Source organism: Vanessa cardui, chromosome 8 (genome assembly GCF_905220365.1).
Source record: "Vanessa cardui chromosome 8, ilVanCard2.1, whole genome shotgun sequence".
In the NCBI taxonomy this organism is placed as follows: domain Eukaryota; kingdom Metazoa; phylum Arthropoda; class Insecta; order Lepidoptera; family Nymphalidae; genus Vanessa; species Vanessa cardui.
Genome location: NC_061130.1, coordinates 10,177,488 through 10,195,387, shown reverse-complemented (window position 1 = coordinate 10,195,387; position 17,900 = coordinate 10,177,488). Strand labels below are relative to the sequence as shown.

Genomic DNA, 17,900 nt, shown 5'->3' with positions numbered 1-17,900 from the left:
TTTCTATCAAACACTACCAATCTAAATCATAAGCAAAATCTGTGTTGTTACGTTGTATTTGAACCCAACGTAAAATTTAACACTTATTGGGAACTGACTTGGGGGATGTAGACACTGTAACACATTATTATGGATTTGCGTTTTTATGTACTTATACTTTTCCATGTTAGGTAATACTTAAGAGTTCAAGTTTATTATCTGATTAATTACTTTAAATTTATACATACATTTATACAGTTATTATGAAAAACTGCTTTTTTCTAAATGAAGCTTTTTATTTTTTTGTTTTAATTGAACGATTAAATTTAAACAAATGTTTTGTATTAACGATCATAAATATCATGACTGTCAATTAATTATATTTGTTAATTATATTCCTATTCCCTTATTGTATTCCAATAAAATTTATACATGTATATGTATAATTTATGAGTATAAAAACAGTTACTAATAAGCATATTTAGATTTAAATTGATTAATTTCTCTGAACACAACTCGTTAGAACAATCAGATAATTTAAAACTACAAACATCATATTATACACGTATATTAAATTAATGTTTAAAACGAATTATGTAATTTAAAAAGCTTTTATCAAAAACAGAAAGCATACATGGTATACATTTTAAACCAGAATGTTAAATTATTCGAGTCGCCTCTCCAAACTTTACAATTCCATACAACGCCATACGAACAAAGTCATAACACCTCGTCATTTATATATACTTATAACTTCCTAGTTAAAAACAGTTTATCGTTGTCTGTCATTGTGTATTGTTTCTATAGACGCGCAGAGAATTGAAGACAACACTCTTATTATTGCACGTAGCACGCCAATAATGTCTGAACATCGGGAAACTTTGTCTCACGTTGTATCTGAAGCTGTAAACACATGTCGCAGATAACGTGTTCGAGAAACTTTGGAATTCATTGAAGACAAGCTGTGTCTTTTGATCACGAACATAGTTTAAGAATACGGAATTGTTCACATACGTATTGTATGTGCGAATATACATTATTCGATGATAGGGTTAAAATTTTTAATACAAACGAATGTGACAAATAATAAAATGATATTATGAAATAAAAAGCATCCGTTAAAATTTAATAGTGTTTTCGTTTCGAAATCAAATTGAATATTCATTTTTATATTCATTCACACTGACGATATTTGACCGTAATTGTATTTTTACGAGGCTAACAAAAAGGAGTCTGTATTTATTTAACAAGTAACAGGACCAAATATGTAAATCAATGTGTTTGTAAATGATTACTGGGTTAACAGAATTCAATTTCATTTCATATTTCCCTCGTATAGCTGACCGAGGGAATAAAATGTGCGAGGTTACAATATTGCCCTGATTAAATAAAACCCCGGTATCTATATATACGGATATACGGACGTTTTAATTGGTGATTTAACAATAATCTCTATTTTTCATTTAAGAATTAAAATAATTGAAAAGGATGTGAGATAACAATGAGCCGCTTAATACGCAAACATTTCACTCCAATTAATGGAAATGATCGAGGATTTGAGCATATTCTATTTGCATGTAGATTACGAATTAGAATGAACGCAATTTAAGCACTTAACTGTGTCATGATAGCCCGATTTCAAGCTTCGATTCATTTGAGAAAAATAAATATTTTGCAATCATCAGAAAACAATCGTATTGTACACTTTCAAAAATCTTCCAAGATAATCTAAACTGCTTAATTTTTTTGTACCTAACTTGATTTTCGACCATGATCACCAATTTTTGGTAGGGTAGGGTATTTTTTGTATAGAACTGGATATTAGACTTCAAAAGTTTGCTCGCAACGATGGAAGGGTGCGCTACGGTGAGATCTGAAAACAATTTCACTATCAGCGAGTATTTAGGTGCCAGGCCTTACGTGCTTTCCGAGATACGAGATTGTAATAAATTCATTAACCTCTTATCCCGACTCGGTAGACAAACCAAGGACCTCCAAATCTACTAACTAAACGACCTATTACTCGAGTTATAAAAACATGTAGACCGTTTGAATAATTTCCTCGTATCAATATTTATCATTTACGTCACCTTTTCTTAACGAGACCGTCAGCTGAGGTCACAACACAAAGCACTTTTTCATATCTAACAATAACGGCCTCTTTTGTCACTTCGATACGATACACAAAGCGACTGAATAAAGACCTAACCTCTGTTGGTGTCACTTGAAAAATAGATGGTCCCCTTTATCTCAGTGAATTAGTAGTCGACATAACTATGGCCGCTAAATGTTAGAATTAGTCTAGAGTTCTCGCTTCAATTACTCTATTTAATTAGAGAATAGACTTTATTCAAATGTAGTTTACATTCAGCTTGAATTAGATGTGAAGCTCAGCTTTAACTGAATTTCAAACCGTGTTTAATTAGGCCTTGAAGGTGTTCAATAGTATAGTTTAACGACCTTTGAAACTCCGTCATAGTAAAATCGCTTAATAGCAAAAGAATGTTCTAAAGACATTATTGTTTCACATGATTGTTGTCGTAATAAATAAATAGACAAATGTTTATGAGACAATTAAAAAATAATAATTACTCTTATTTAATCACATGATTGCCTCTTTAAACAGGTTATTCGAATTATAATAAAAAAATATTAGCCGTGAAATAAATAAACATTAATAAATATAAAACATGAAATTTTTTGTTAATTTACTTTATTTTTTTAAAACCACGTTATATCCACATCAAGAACGACCAAACGCTTACTCGATCAATACTCACATTCCCACAGAATGGCTTATTGCTTCAATAACCTCGGTTTTGGCTGGGCTATTAAACGCGGCGTAGGCCAACAAAATATAGTAGACCAATAAGAGTTATCTCTCTGACAATTGCATTCTAAAACAGATATTATGCTAGAGAAAACTATTTCAGCTACATTTTTAAAAAATATTGACGATTCACTCTTGCAATGTCTATTGCAATGAAAATGATACTAAATATGCTACAGAATGTATACACAAAGTTTACGCCTTTTTTACATTACAAATCTATATCCCTGCATTTTTAAATCTAAAATATCTTCGAAAATATCCATTTAAGCACATGATGTATATACGTATAACGTATCTAAGGTACTTAATTGGATAAGGATTAGTACTACATTTCTTAAAATCTATATAACTAAGTAATTATTTCTTAAAAAAGTAAAGGTCGAAAAGTGGTTATTGTGGGTTATCCCTAAGAGATTAAATATACCATTGCAGACTTTGTAGACCCTTTGAAGTGTATAATACTATAGTATATTATTTTGATAAATCTCGTGAAATTCAGCCGGCGTTTTCAATGAAAGCTCCAAAAGTGGTTTTTTACGACATCACGTTAGAAACCTCTAAAATTACCAATATTTCTCCTCTATATTCTCTCCTTATTTTTCATTCTTCGTATAAATCTTCCTCTTAAAACACTAGATCTATTAAAAAAACCGCATCAAAATCCATTGCGTAGTTTTAAAGATCAAAGCATACCCAGGGACAGACAGACAGCCGGAAGCGACTTTGCTTTATATTATTTAGTATAATTATGTTAGAAGGAACCAATTGGTAAAGACTTGTAAGATGAAATAAACTAGCCTTTTACCAGTAAAAACAAATTTAGAATGAAATCGTTGAATTTTCATTTAAAACGAATTTAGCTGAAAAAAAAACACTAGTTTTAGTTTAATCTGCTCTATCCCAATTTTTAATTTGTAATAATCACTGTCATTATCAAATGTGCTTCATTTATTCAGTAATTTATTTGATTTGCCAATTGTTAAGAACTATTTTAAGTAATGCTTAAACTATTCTAATTGGTCAATTACACTTAAGAACATGCCGTAATCAAATAAAATCGTTTCAAGATCCAATTGACTAGCTTATTACCTTTTCTATTTAAATTTAAGGTTAAATAATATTGTTTACAACCTCATTCTGAAACGTTTATAAATTTAATATTTTCATCAACAACAGGAGGCTCTTGAAGTTCTTCGCACGGCTTCGACGAGGGTAGAGTTACGAGTGTGCCGTCCGCCGAGCGATGTCCTCGAGAGTGTCACGCCGCCGGACCCCCCGACGCCCCCAGCTCGGACGCCACACCCGCCACACTTACCCCTCGACCCTCTTAACTGCCATCCTTTACACGCAAGGTGAGATATCTCAAACGCTTAATCAAAATGATCTCGCAACAATACGAAAAACATGCTAAATTAAAAATTTACACATATATTATTATTCTTAAATCAACTGACCAATGGATTTAGGTATATCCTATATAAGATAATATACATTGAGTAATTGATAATTAATAAACACAGAAATAGTACAAAATATATGACTACATATTACTTTATTGAAATCGTGCTTTCAAAAGTATAATAGTCATTCGTTTTAAAAGTTTGAAATTAAAAACTAAGTACGGTCTGATTCCTATGGCTTTTCCTATAGCGCAGTGGTTAATTGAAATTGTAAATACATCTCCAAAAGATTTAGTATCTACTGGCCGAAAAAATAAGGCAAATTATTTTTTCATGTTAATTAAAGAGTACGCTGCGCCGACCCCAAATAAACGAGCGGATAATTTTGTCTGAAATATCAACATGTTAGTCCTGTTTTTATTGGATATACTTATTTATAATAACATAAGTTAATAAATACGACTTATTTGTAACTTATGGCAACATTATGGAATACTTTAGTAAGTAAAAAAAGCAAACACTTCAATATACAGACTTACTTCTCTGATCTAAAAAAACTTATCTTTTATATTTATAACAGACGTTTGAGCTTTAGAACTTTACAATGTTGCTTTCAACTTTTTTCATATACAACGCAGTGACATATTCAATAAAAAGTTTTATGTTTCTGAATATGAGAACTAAATCCATGACACAGAAACATATAGCGCTTTACAATTAAGGCCTCATACGAAAATGCTGAAGCGGCTTTGTTCCAGGTTGCATACTGAGTTTTCTATAGCAGAATCTATTAAATTATGCAATATTTTATGTAACTAAAAAAATGAAATTCGAATAACGTTCAGCTTGTTTGAGGAGCTTTATAAAACTCGTACGAATAGGTACTTCATTCTGATGAAGAGTTGATCTTATTTATGTATGTGAGCCACAGACAATGGTTACCAGTTTAATAATAAATAACTTTCTTTTGTTTAATAAATAAATATGAGACAACATCACATACATTACTCCGATCCCAATGTAAGTAGCTGAAGCACTTGTGTTATGGAAATCAGAAGTAACGACGGTACCACAAACACCCAGACCCAAGACAACATAGAAAACTAATGGTAATCTATATCGACTCGGCCGGGAATCGAACCCGGGACCTCAGAGTGGCGTACCCATGAAAACCGGTGTACACACCACTCGACCATGGAGGTCGTCAAACCAGTGCCTGAGTTCATGGTTTTATAGCCGTAAAGTGACCACTTATTTTCATTATAGCTGTAAATTGGCAATCAAGTGATATTTCAATGGATATGGAGTAAGTGAAAGCCCTCATTCGACAAGTCAATTTACTATTCGATTATTTAATATTTTTGTTTAATAAAAACTAAAATACTATTGTGTTCTGTTATGATTATATTTGTTAAATAATTTATTTAGACAAGGAAGGAAACAGCCTGTTAATGTGTAACCAATGTACTAGGCTCAGACGGAAGCCTATTTAAAGAAAAGCCTAGAATTTACTCATCATTATTAAAATTTTGCCTTCAGCGATTATATATAATTTTTATACAGATATTTTTTATTATTTGTTAACATCTTGAAGATAGTTTATTGATCAAAATGTGTTTTCGGAGTAGTTCTCGGTCGTCACATAGTAAATTTTTTAAGAAATAATAAATATTTAACGATATCGCATACATTATCTGATCGCAATTTAAATAGTTAAAGCACTTGTGTTATGGAAAACCAGACGTAACTACGGTACCACAAACACTCAGACCCAAGACAACATAGAAAATTAATGAAATTTTTCGCCGGACCTCGGCGTAGACCCATGAAAACCAGTGTACACACTACCCAACCACGGAGTTAGTAAATTCTAGTTGCTACCATATAATATATACACATATATGATCAAAGTAGAGTCGTACAAGTGCATCAATCATCATCAATAAACGAAGGATACATTAAATGCGATTGAATCGTAATAAAGTAGCAAGTTAAAGTGTCTATGTGTCACGTTCAAACAATCGATAACCTCTCCATCGTAGCTCTATTTCCACGGCGAAATATCTCGGGGATTCCATTAAAAGTCAGGAAATTGGTATTCTTGAGTTACGAGGATAGATTACAGTTGCCAGGTGTAGCTTTTGTGTCGATCGTCAGTATTCTAGACTGAAATAAGTGTTATACTTGGACTATTTATGAGTAGATCTATTAGTATTAGTACCTGTTATTTTTTGTGTAGGTACGCTACACAAAAAATAACAGACGTATATATATTTCTTTGAAGTCTATGAGATTTAATCATGTATCAATAACCAAATTTATTTATTTATTGTAAAAGTTACACCATCGACTTATCACTAAACTCTTAAAAATAATATTGAATATGAGTGACATTCGAGGTGATACATGTTTATAGGTGTAAACAACTAAATGATAAAATTTATCAAGTTTACCTGTGACTTGTAAATATTTTAAATTAATTAAAAAGAAAATAATAAATCTCTTTGATAAAATGTGTTATGAAAAATACTTTTACTTAATATCTTACCATACTCACTAATCAAACTAAAATCTTACCATACTCACTAATAATTTTCTATAGCGGTTTCGTAGCTATAGTTTCGTATGCTTTGTCTTGTTCTTACAAATGCCAAATTAACTATGAGGAAAAGAGATAAATGGATGTGTAACTATTAGAACGCTATATATTTTTTAGTAATATAATTTTCTAGTGGACTCAAATATCCCGCGCCTTATGTCATGGAAGTCGAGTATATTATTTCATTGAAACCATAACTACAACATATTTTCAAGATGCTATAACTACTGTTATTAAAATTTAACTTACTTTTAAATATTATTCTGCTATTAGTAAATTAATTTATGTTTAAAAATAATTAATGTTATTCGATTGATTTGACAGGATATGGAGTCTATACCGCTTACGATACTGATATCGACACGAAACGCTCAAAGCGCGTTAAATTAAGATTATGCATGCCTGGTTTATACACACGATGTATGCATATATCTTATCGTACAATTATAAGGACCGTTAGTTTATAATAAATCTTTTGATATTGTTAAATGTCGCGAAATGATTAACCGTATATATTGTTTTTTTAACCGACTTCAAAAAAGGAGGAGGTTCTCAATTCGTCGGGGCCTTTTTTTATTTTTTTTATTTTTTATGTATGTTACCGAATTACTCGAAGATGGCTGGGCCGATTTTGACAATTCTTTTTTTGTTTGAAAGGGCATGTTTTACAGGTGGTCCCATTGTCAGGAGATCAAGATCTGATGATGGGATCCTGGAGAAATCGAGGGAACTCCTCAAATTTTATAGGCACACTATAGTGATTTCGGTTTTATTCAAAGTGCCTTGGTCATATGCTCACGAAAAGTGACATTTGATGAAGTGGAACTGATGATGAAGACCACAACTGGTAATTAGAACCTATTAGTACCTAAGTAACTATTTTACGAGTTTAGTTCTATTTCTTTAAGATAGTCGCCAAGCAATTGATGTTAGTAAACATGCCTATGATGAAGTCTAGCTGATGGTGGACTACCAGGAGAATTCCTCAATGTTTATCGGCATTGCATCGGGAAAAATGGTATTGTCTAATTGGCGAGCAGTTTACATTAGGCTATTGTAACTTAGGTAACGCTTAATTTGAGTTGCAGTCCACATCGTATTGAAACGGCGTTGAGTTATGTTCAGAGTCGAAAGCCGAAATGTACTGAGTATAATAAAGTGAATGACAAACACTATCAATTGTAATTATAAATAACAAAACAACACTGAAAAGCATTAAATAAATTTTTATAAATAAAAAAAAACCGCCTTCAAAAATGAACTAAAAAGAAAAAAATAATCAGTTACATCCATATCCAATTTACGATTTATTAATCACCTTTTGAAGTTGGTGCCAATAAATAGATTTAGTTTTTGTATGTATGTATTATGTACCTATATTAGCAATGTTGGCACCGACTTTGAGAGGTGATTAATAAATCGTAAATTGGATATGGATGTAACTGATTATTTTTTTCTTTTTAGTTCATTTTTGAAGGCGGTTTTTTTTTATTTATAAAAATTTATTATATAATTATATCTGCCTCGCTTGCCGAACGGCGACCGAACGTTTTCCAAGCGATGGCAACCAAAATTTTACTCAACTAAAACTTTCTAAATATCTTAAATTACCACAGAAAAGTCCGAAACAACAGCTGGTTTAATAGACAATTAGAATTAATATTTAAAATGAGGTAGAAAACAATAACTTAATTTTAATGAAATTGTAATACAAACTCAAACCCAAACTCAAATTCCTTTATTCAATATAGTATATAGTATATTCTAGTTGGTTCTAAGAACAGATTTACCAGATTATATGAATTTAACAATGATCTGAATCTAATACTTGTGGTTGTATTATGCAGTAAATTTATATTAAAATCTCCACAAATAATAATTTCTTTATTACATTCAGATAATTTTGTTAAAACATTTTCCAATACATTTTCAAACAATTCATATAATCCACTAGGGGGCATGTATACGCATACAACAATGACACGCTCAAGCTCTGCACAGGCTATTTCTATAGTTTGCTCAATAGAAAGGCTCACAATATCTTTACGTTCCTTAAATTTAAAGTGTTTACTCATTAGTATTAAAGAGCCACCGCGAATAGCTTTATTCCTACTGAACAAACTAGCCATCTGGTGCCCACTAAAGTTAAACATGACCTGATAATTCAGAAGCCAATGTTCAGTTAAACACAAAATATCATTACAGGTCAAAAATAATTCAATATCTAGGTCCTTCCCTCACATTCCTTGAATATTTTGGTGCACCAGGTTTACAATTTTATTATTAGTTATTTTCCTTTTTTTTTTATTGGCTTCTATGGTAACTATACTATTGGTGCCAGAGACTACCTCTATTGTCTTAGAGTTTAATTTAAATTACTTGGAACATGTTCCAAAATATATGATCTAAATACAATATTAATCATTAAAGAATATACATAGGCACTAATTTCTTCTCTTCACTCAAGACATTCTTGAGTTCTTTTTTAATGGAATTTGTCGTTCAATCTTTGCATTCCGGTATTGAGAAAACCAGAGTCGTATCTTCTTGCAGTAAGCAGTCTTTTCCGTTACACTATTAACCTTTAAGTACTGACGTGGGTGTCTCACAGACGGTGAAAAAACAAATATGAGCCTTATTTCGGTGCTTTTAAAGTTACCCCGAGCCTTTCCCTGTAGCTTCGGGATCGAACGCAACGATTATCTATGAGTCGAGCGAAGTCAGAATATTGTCGAAATTCCTGCGAATTTTAAGAACCCATTTCGGTTTTTTAAATAACCGTCTGATAGACGTCACGTCAGCATTTATGATCTGACTAAACCACCTCACTACTTAAAGGTTAAAAGCAAATCCATATTTTTGTTTTTAATTAAGACACATTAAAACCTTATTTTATCGATGCGGGATAGGAAAAGAAGCTAGTGTATTATAATTGGATGGCTGGCTCAGTGCATGCCAGCTTCTCTCGGTACTAATCACTCACCTGTTACTATAGGGCATTTATATGGATGTCTCAATATAAAGGGTGAAGGGCCAGTGTAATTAGAGTACGCGAGCAAACCGTATCCTTACTATGTATGCCGACTAAATTAAGATGGTAATTTAACTCTTAGTATAAAATAATATCTGCCAGTAGTCATCCTTAACATTGATCTTTTTCAATTCAATCGTTAATTACAAATAAATTGATGACATGAAATTTACCGTAAGAATGATACTTATCTGGTTCAAATTTGTAATGTAACCATGTTTATTAGATATATAACTATGCTTTTTTGGATATACTACTACTATTAGATTAAAAAAAATAATAACTTATCATTTAACAACAGGGTATTTAGAAAAATCCACATTGTTTCTATATTCGTTTTTCTACGTCTATTTGTCTGAATACGATAAACTGAAAAAATTCGAAATTTCATACAAAGAATGGGGAAGGCAATATTTATAATTTATTCAGTTAATTACCTAAATGATATGACGATACCTCTTAAAGATGTCGGAAACACTCATGCTGTCTAGGAGCTTCAGCCATTTACGCCGCGTAAAACAATAAAGCTATATTTATTACGATATAAACGTTGGTTGTAAACCGGAGCGGAGCCGGAACGGATCGCTAGTGTAATATTTTAACATTTCTAACCCGAGTCAGTACAGTGAAACCGCACTACTGGAGCCAGTCACGGCATATGTCATGAACTGAATGAAATTTCCCACTATGGGAAATCCAGTTTGAATAACGCAGTGCTATTTCCATTTTATGTGTAATTGCTTTATGGTTTTCAAGCGATATTATACATGGAAACTTGAACAAAGTAGTTCTTTACTTAATTGAAAACTACCCGCGATTTAAACAGAAGTCTAAATGGTTTACATTTTAACATAAATCCGTACAGTTACTTATTTTATTATTAGAGTAAGAATAAAAGTATACCTAATATTGTTTTTTTTATTTCTGCCAGAAACTAAAGTTTATATTTAAATATATTTTCAAATTTTATTTTATGTAACTATACTAACTTTTATTAAAAATAAAAAAAAAAATCAGCACTTGAATTCTTCGGAATTCATTTTAATGTGTTAATTTTATAATATAATAAAAGTCTAAAACTTAAATTATTATAACTCTTTTCTTGTAAAGAAACCATATACCTATTCATATGAAATAAAATCGAAACCGTAAAAGGCTAACATATTTCTGGAATTATATTTAACTTTGATGATAAATTATGTACAATTAATATACACCGCAATTCTGACCCAGACTTTCCCAAACGACAAGCAGTGCCACAACATCATCATCCGAGGGAAGAGGACGGCGCGAAGCGAGTCCTGAAGCAGAGAGAAGGACGCAAGACTTGCATTTACCAGATCTTGACAGACCTCTGCCAGTATATGATATACAATATGGAGTAAGTATACTTGTAAATACATATTTAATATAAAAGCACTTGTTTGCCTAAATCGAAGGACGCTCGTCGCCTTTAGACCCTTAAATATACTGATAAACAATATGTCAGTTTATACGTAGTTAGTACAAACACGTTAAGCCCTTTAGTTGCCAGGTGGTACTGAGTAAGCTAGTTTAGTACTTACCGAGCGAGAATCCTCGTTGTATATATTTACCTATAAACTTAACTGAAGGTATATTCATAGTTCTATATTTACGAAACTAATTTAGATATTTCAATACCTATATCTAATTTTTTAAAACTGAAACTATTACGTTATAATATAAAGAAATGTTTTTAATTTATCACAATCAATTAATAAGGATTAAATAAATTAATAGTTTATTCGAAAAGTTTTTCACAATCTCTAACTTATTTTTACGTAAAATTTTACTTTGTAAAGTGTCAATAGTGTTTTATTTGAATTAGTATATATTTTATTCTAATAATTAACATTATACCGTGTTTATTAAGGCGTATATGTATTTAGAACAATTTATTTTAGAAGAAAAAAATATTAATCTATGCAAGCTAGCTTTGGGAAAAGCTAAAGATTTATACACATTACCCTGAACTAACCACTATTTATCGATCGACGCTATAAAGAACCTTTTTACTGGCCATTTAGATACATTGTAACTTATCGCGGCAATATGTTAATTTATGGCAATTCGCCTACAATTTAAATACTTATGGAGTTTAAACTATGAAGCACTGAGCGAGTACATGAAGCGAGACAGTAATTTCGTTCCATTAATGATTTGCATACCACAGTTCACTTGCGTATTGATCTATCGTATCATTTATTCATTGCAATCGTGGTTATCAAATGTCACCGGATCAGTTTACACAATTAAGGACATGTTGTGTTGGGTTACAGGTGAATAAATCACAAGGCACCCGATATTCTTTGGAATAATTGCCGTTGTTTAACATATTTACACGTGAGCGTCGCATGTGTTATTACGATCCATTTCTATGCTAATCATTCTATATATAAGGGTGCATCCATACTGGTTCTAAATCCAGGCCGAACCAATCAATTTATTTCCTAAGAAATTCACAGTCGCAGCCCGGAGTTGACAGTGTAATATTACAATGCTACGGAAAACGCGTAAAGCTCTTAATGCTGTCTGCTTGCGGAACTATTGTGTTTGGCGAATGAAGGGCAATATAGAGAGCACCTGTGTTTCCACATACATTCGCACGCTGTTAGACATAGTTTGCTGTTCCTTGCCTACCACTGTGGTTTAAAATCGTTTAGAGGAACTTCATCATGTACTTTAAGAACTATCGGAAAGTTTATTCTTGAATGAGGCCCATCTTTTATTAGTATATTTTTTTTATTTAATTTATTCAAATATGAATTTATATAAAAAATATATCAATAATTATGAGAAGAAATTTCATGTTTAAATAATATCGGTATTGATTTTAGTAAATATTATAATGAATTGACTGTTCTGTAAATTTATTATACAGAAAAAGTACTAGTAACTATCATGCGTGATCTATGCCAACGTATGTCCGTCAAAGTGCCTTGCGCTCTTACGCGTTATAAAGCTATAATTCCAAGGATATAAGCTACTTTTTTTAAAGGCCTAACCCCTAAAACGAATCCTCGGTAGAAAATTATAATTTTATAATTATATAGTCATAGTTGAAATAATGAAATTAACATCAATAACTTATATGTATATAATAAATAATTTCCATTTAATTATTCGTTGAAAATTATTGAATTGTTGTTAATTTCCTTAAACATATAAAGACTATTATTAGTTTGATTAGAACTCCTCTTAGCTTGTTTCTGTAGTGTATATTACCCTATTCCAAGTATATAACACCTTTTTGTACACGCTTCTTAGGATGACGGATCTGTGGTGAGTAAATAATACAGTACTATTTGCATGACTACAACACCGTTATAAGTATATATATACTTGTATGTTCGGCAACCTTTAGGGAGTCACTTATAATTCCCATTAAGTTTTCATACAAACTAATGTTTTATAAATTGAGAAAGTTAAACTTAACACATTATTTTTAATCAAGCGAATGAAGAATTGTTAGTTTGAACTGATGTTTGAAGTTATAATGTCTTCTTCTATCAAGAAAAGTCGACTTGAAAAATCTACAGATTATTTAAATAGAAACCCCGTACTCGATTAAGCGGTTTAACGTTAAATTATATTAATATTAACTATTACGGAAACATATTTTTTATTTAACAATAATTATTCAATATTTTACCGGAAAATTACGGTTTTCATATTAATCAAGCAGACACGTCGAAAACAAATGAGCGCAAACTTGAAATAACGTAAATTGAACCGAAACAGTTAATTACTTATTAAATATATACATCACTTCAAATTTTAGTAGTTATATTTATATCATTAACAACCAAGCTAGAAGTCTCTTAATTCAGGGCAACTTAGAGCTTTTGTTTCCCACTTACGTCCTTATAATAAAGACGCATTTAAACTGTAATGTCTGTAATCTGGAAGAGAATAAATTATTATAATTATTTCTATTCAAGATTTGTGCATTTGTTATTGTTTTATAAATTTTATTTTACATTACACTAATTTTTTTTTCAGGAATTCGACATAATAATGACGAAAGTGAATGGCTCCCTCGGATTTACGCTTCGTAAGGAAGATCACAGTGCATTAGGACACTACGTACGAGCTTTGGTTAGGGAACCGGCCCTTAGCGACGGCAGGATACAACCAGGGGACAGAATAGTTGCTGTAAGTAATTAGTTGTTACTTTACTGGCTCTTGCCCGTAAGGGCCGACTCTGCTAACACAATTTATAGAAGTTATTCCAACACACTGCTTTAGTTCGACTTGTTAGATACAATATGTATAATGTAAGGATTGTAAGGAAATCTCATTCAACACACAAAAAGTGTCCTTACAACGTTACCTTTCATCGATGCTTTGTAAACAACATATGAAAAGTCAGTAATGATTGTCCGGAATTCTATTGAGATTTAGTTGCGAATTAATTAATTATCTTTTCCCCTCTGTTTTTTTCTGTAGGTGAATGACACTCCAATGTCAAACATGTCTCATGCTGAGGCCGTCGCTTTCCTTCGCGCGTGTGACTCCGAAGTTCGACTACGACTGTATCGCGATCATGCGGCGACACCACTATCACCGATGTCGCCCAAAGAGGAGGGTCCTACGGATTCTGACACCCCTGTTAATAGGCCTAAACCACCATTGAGGTAAAATAAAGATATGCACAGATTCAGGTTAAGCTTCACTTCTTTAGGTGGTTTCTGTCGCGTGTTGTTGCAAAGTTGTTATGATATAGAAACTATTTTTTTGAAATCTCAAAATATCGGTATTGTGATAAATTATATCCTTGCTTCTGTATTTCTATACGCAAAGTTATCAAATCAAATCAATTTTATTCAAGTTAACTTCACAATGAAGTGTTTTTGTATTTTTGAATCGTCTATAATTAAATACTACTTTACTTACTAATTCAATACTGTAGCAAGAAGAAACGGCAAGAAACTCACATAGTTGCTCTTTTCAAATAAATAGATTTACAAACCTGTCTTTAAAATAATTGTCCTGTGATACAAACTGAGCTTAACACCATGCGTTTTTTGGATGTGCCTAACATGTGGATATTTTACATAAAAATTATCTATCCTTATGTTGCAATTATATATATAATTTCACTTAAAGTTACAGCTTGCATAAAATTTATTTTATCATTATACTTACATTGTTTTTATAGAGCCGAAGCAGTATCGATGCTTTGCGACTTAGCAGCTCGTCGTCTGACGCCGGACGCCGGCGACGGTTCGCGCTCACCATGTCTGTCGCCGCGCAAACACCGCAAGCTCACTAAGGACAACCACTACGAACTGCCCAATGGTAACACTATCTGTATTTATACAACCCTGAGAACCTTATATTATACATATCACATACTTCAAAAGGTAACCTTCGTATCATACTGTAGAGACGCACGAAGAAAAGATTTTTTGAAATTTTGATTACCGCACTGCACTTTCTCAATTTTGAACAATAAGGAACCTTCTCAAATTGTCATTGATATCAACACAAAGAGAACTAAATAAAGTTCTGTGGGGTATTGAGATTGAAGAAACGTTACGTTGTTCATGTTTTTATAGAGTGAATAACATCCTCATCGAGAATTAATTTAATAATTATAATTAGAAAAATATTTTTAATTAGAAATTTCTTTTAACTTACATTGTATAAATTTTAATTTTCCGATACGCTGTATGTTAAAATGAGACGTCGAGTTTAGGAGCCAGTTCATTCCAAAAATGTAAATTCTATGAAATAGACAGTTAGGCTCTATTGACGACTTTCGAATATTATTAAAAAAAAAAACACGTATAATCGAATTGTTCGAAAGCTTTCAAATTTGATAAGTGCAGTTTATCATTTCAAAGCGATTATTCAAACCGATACAGGAATTATTAATATAAATAACCATAACTGTCAGATACAATGCAATACAATAATTTAAGCCGGTAGAATTCTATTGTACATAAATTTTAGCTAGCAAACAATCGTAAATACTGCGGCAAGCGTACAAGCAATGTGGGTTAGCGATTTAAATTAATTAATATTTTGGTCTGCAAATTATTCGGCAACGCAAATTTATGATCATTTATTTTAATGTACAAAGTTATAACTGAGGTGCTTGTTGTTATCAAATGTAATTAAATGTAAATCGAAAAACTAACAACGAAAACACATTGTACATAATCTGTAAATATTGTGTTATGTACATTAATCATTTTTGTTGTTTGTGCACATTTATTTACTCATTATTTAGAAGAAATGTCGAAACAACCATATTTTATTTTTGTTCAAGATATTCTTCAATATTTATAATATGATTTATAAACCACGCTTTTATTACGATCCAAATCAATACAGCAACAAAATGCAATTGTTTCACCATTGGTCAACTGTGACAGTTTCTATGACCAACTTCTTAATCATCACGAGTATATTCAGAACATGTAATCTAAACAGATAATCCGAAACAACTCCAAAGAGTTCAAAATTGTTAGATTTACGACTGAGGTATTCTCATTTTCTCCAAAACTTTCTTCATCAGCTCGACTATGCCATTTTTTGTACCAGCAATTAAGTGTAAAGCTTCCGAATAATACGATATTTAAAAGGGGTTGAAAAGTTACTTATTAGGTTTCCTTACAATGTTTCAGGCGAGGCTAATGGAAGCGTGTTTATAAGTAACATGGTTATTCCGTCAATTAATGTTCACATTAACACACCACACTCGTAAATAATCACGCACTGTCTAAGCTAGTAGGTTTTCCGCACAGATATGCCAAGTTACAACGTTACGCTAGAATCACGCTCTAAACGTACTGAGAGCTTCAAACGATCCGAAACAATCGAATGTTCTATCGATATTTCGGGAGCCGAACGTTCGACGCTCGATCGTCGCGCAACCATGGAACGATCGGCTACCATCGGATCGACAACCGTGGAACTGCCGGCTTCCGTAGAGTCAAATAGCAAAGAGTGTATTGCTGTCGAAGAGGCGAAGCGGCAACGCTCAATAGCGCTCACGAGCCCCACAGCTCCGCCTTCTTGTAGAAAACAAAAACTAAGCCTGACAGGTGAGACTCGGTCGGCTCACACGTAAACCTTACAGTTTTCTGCCTTAGCCTGCACGTTGATTAAAAACTTTTGTTGTTTTTAGTGTTGATAATTATGACAAATAATTTTCAATTGGTGAATTGATTGTAATATTTCAGTTGATTTGTTATTAAATGATATTTTTGATGATAAATCAATTACGTAAAAATAAAATCAACCGTTAATAAAACAACAACTGTCACCATTCAGCGTTCCCTCCCTGTACACAGATCCAAAACAGCAAACTGACGGCTTTCAGGATTTTCAAAAGTTTCATGCTTTGGACAAACCCATAAAGCAGCACTATATCGTTATGTATCCTCTGACTAAAACTAACATTTTCAGACTTCTTAGTTTTAGTTACGGCCTCATATATGTGTAATTCTGATACTTTTCCCTAACATGTATTTTTATTTTAATAAATGTCATGCAATTATTTGTAAATAATTTATATAAATGTGCTAACTACTTATGATTTTTTCATCGATATGTGTATCTTTTGTAATCGTTCTATTGTATAAATTGGGTATTTTAAAAATGCTTGCTTCGAACGAATATACAACATTGAAATTGTTAATGTTAGGCAAAAACAACTAAAACATGTCTGTGTAACACTTTTCATATATCATTTGCATTTCTATAGAATATTAAAGTAGATATGACAAAGTGTTGTGATTTTTTTAATGGTAATATAATAGAGAGTTCTTACTTCTCATACATGTCTCATTTCACATAATTAGAAGCTCGCGTGCACACGCATGTTCCTTATCACGCATAATAGAAAGTAAAATCAAGCTGAGAACGTAAAACTATCAATAAAGAATCACACAAAACACATTAATCTAAATTCGAATCATTCGTAGAATATAAAATAGCTTTTTCGAAAAACGTGCACTAACAAAATTACATACTTATATTGTATAATTTCATTGTAGTTACAATCATGATTGTGTATATTATCAA

At 31.8% G+C, this 17,900-nt stretch overlaps 1 protein-coding gene across 2 annotated transcripts in view; it reads left to right on the top strand.

Moving 5' to 3' along the window:
* LOC124531624 overlaps positions 1–17,900 on the top strand; it is a 107,608-nt gene that overhangs the window by 83,604 nt on the left and 6,104 nt on the right. The window contains exons 5-10 of one of the 2 annotated variants that reach the window (XM_047106081.1): positions 3,989–4,164; positions 11,076–11,223; positions 13,866–14,018; positions 14,313–14,500; positions 15,025–15,164; positions 16,619–16,918. In XM_047106081.1, coding sequence (XP_046962037.1) covers positions 3,989–4,164; positions 11,076–11,223; positions 13,866–14,018; positions 14,313–14,500; positions 15,025–15,164; positions 16,619–16,918 — 1,105 coding nt within the window. The remainder of the gene's footprint in view (positions 1–3,988; positions 4,165–11,075; positions 11,224–13,865; positions 14,019–14,312; positions 14,501–15,024; positions 15,165–16,618; positions 16,919–17,900) is intronic. The other variant, XM_047106082.1, reaches the window with a different exon arrangement.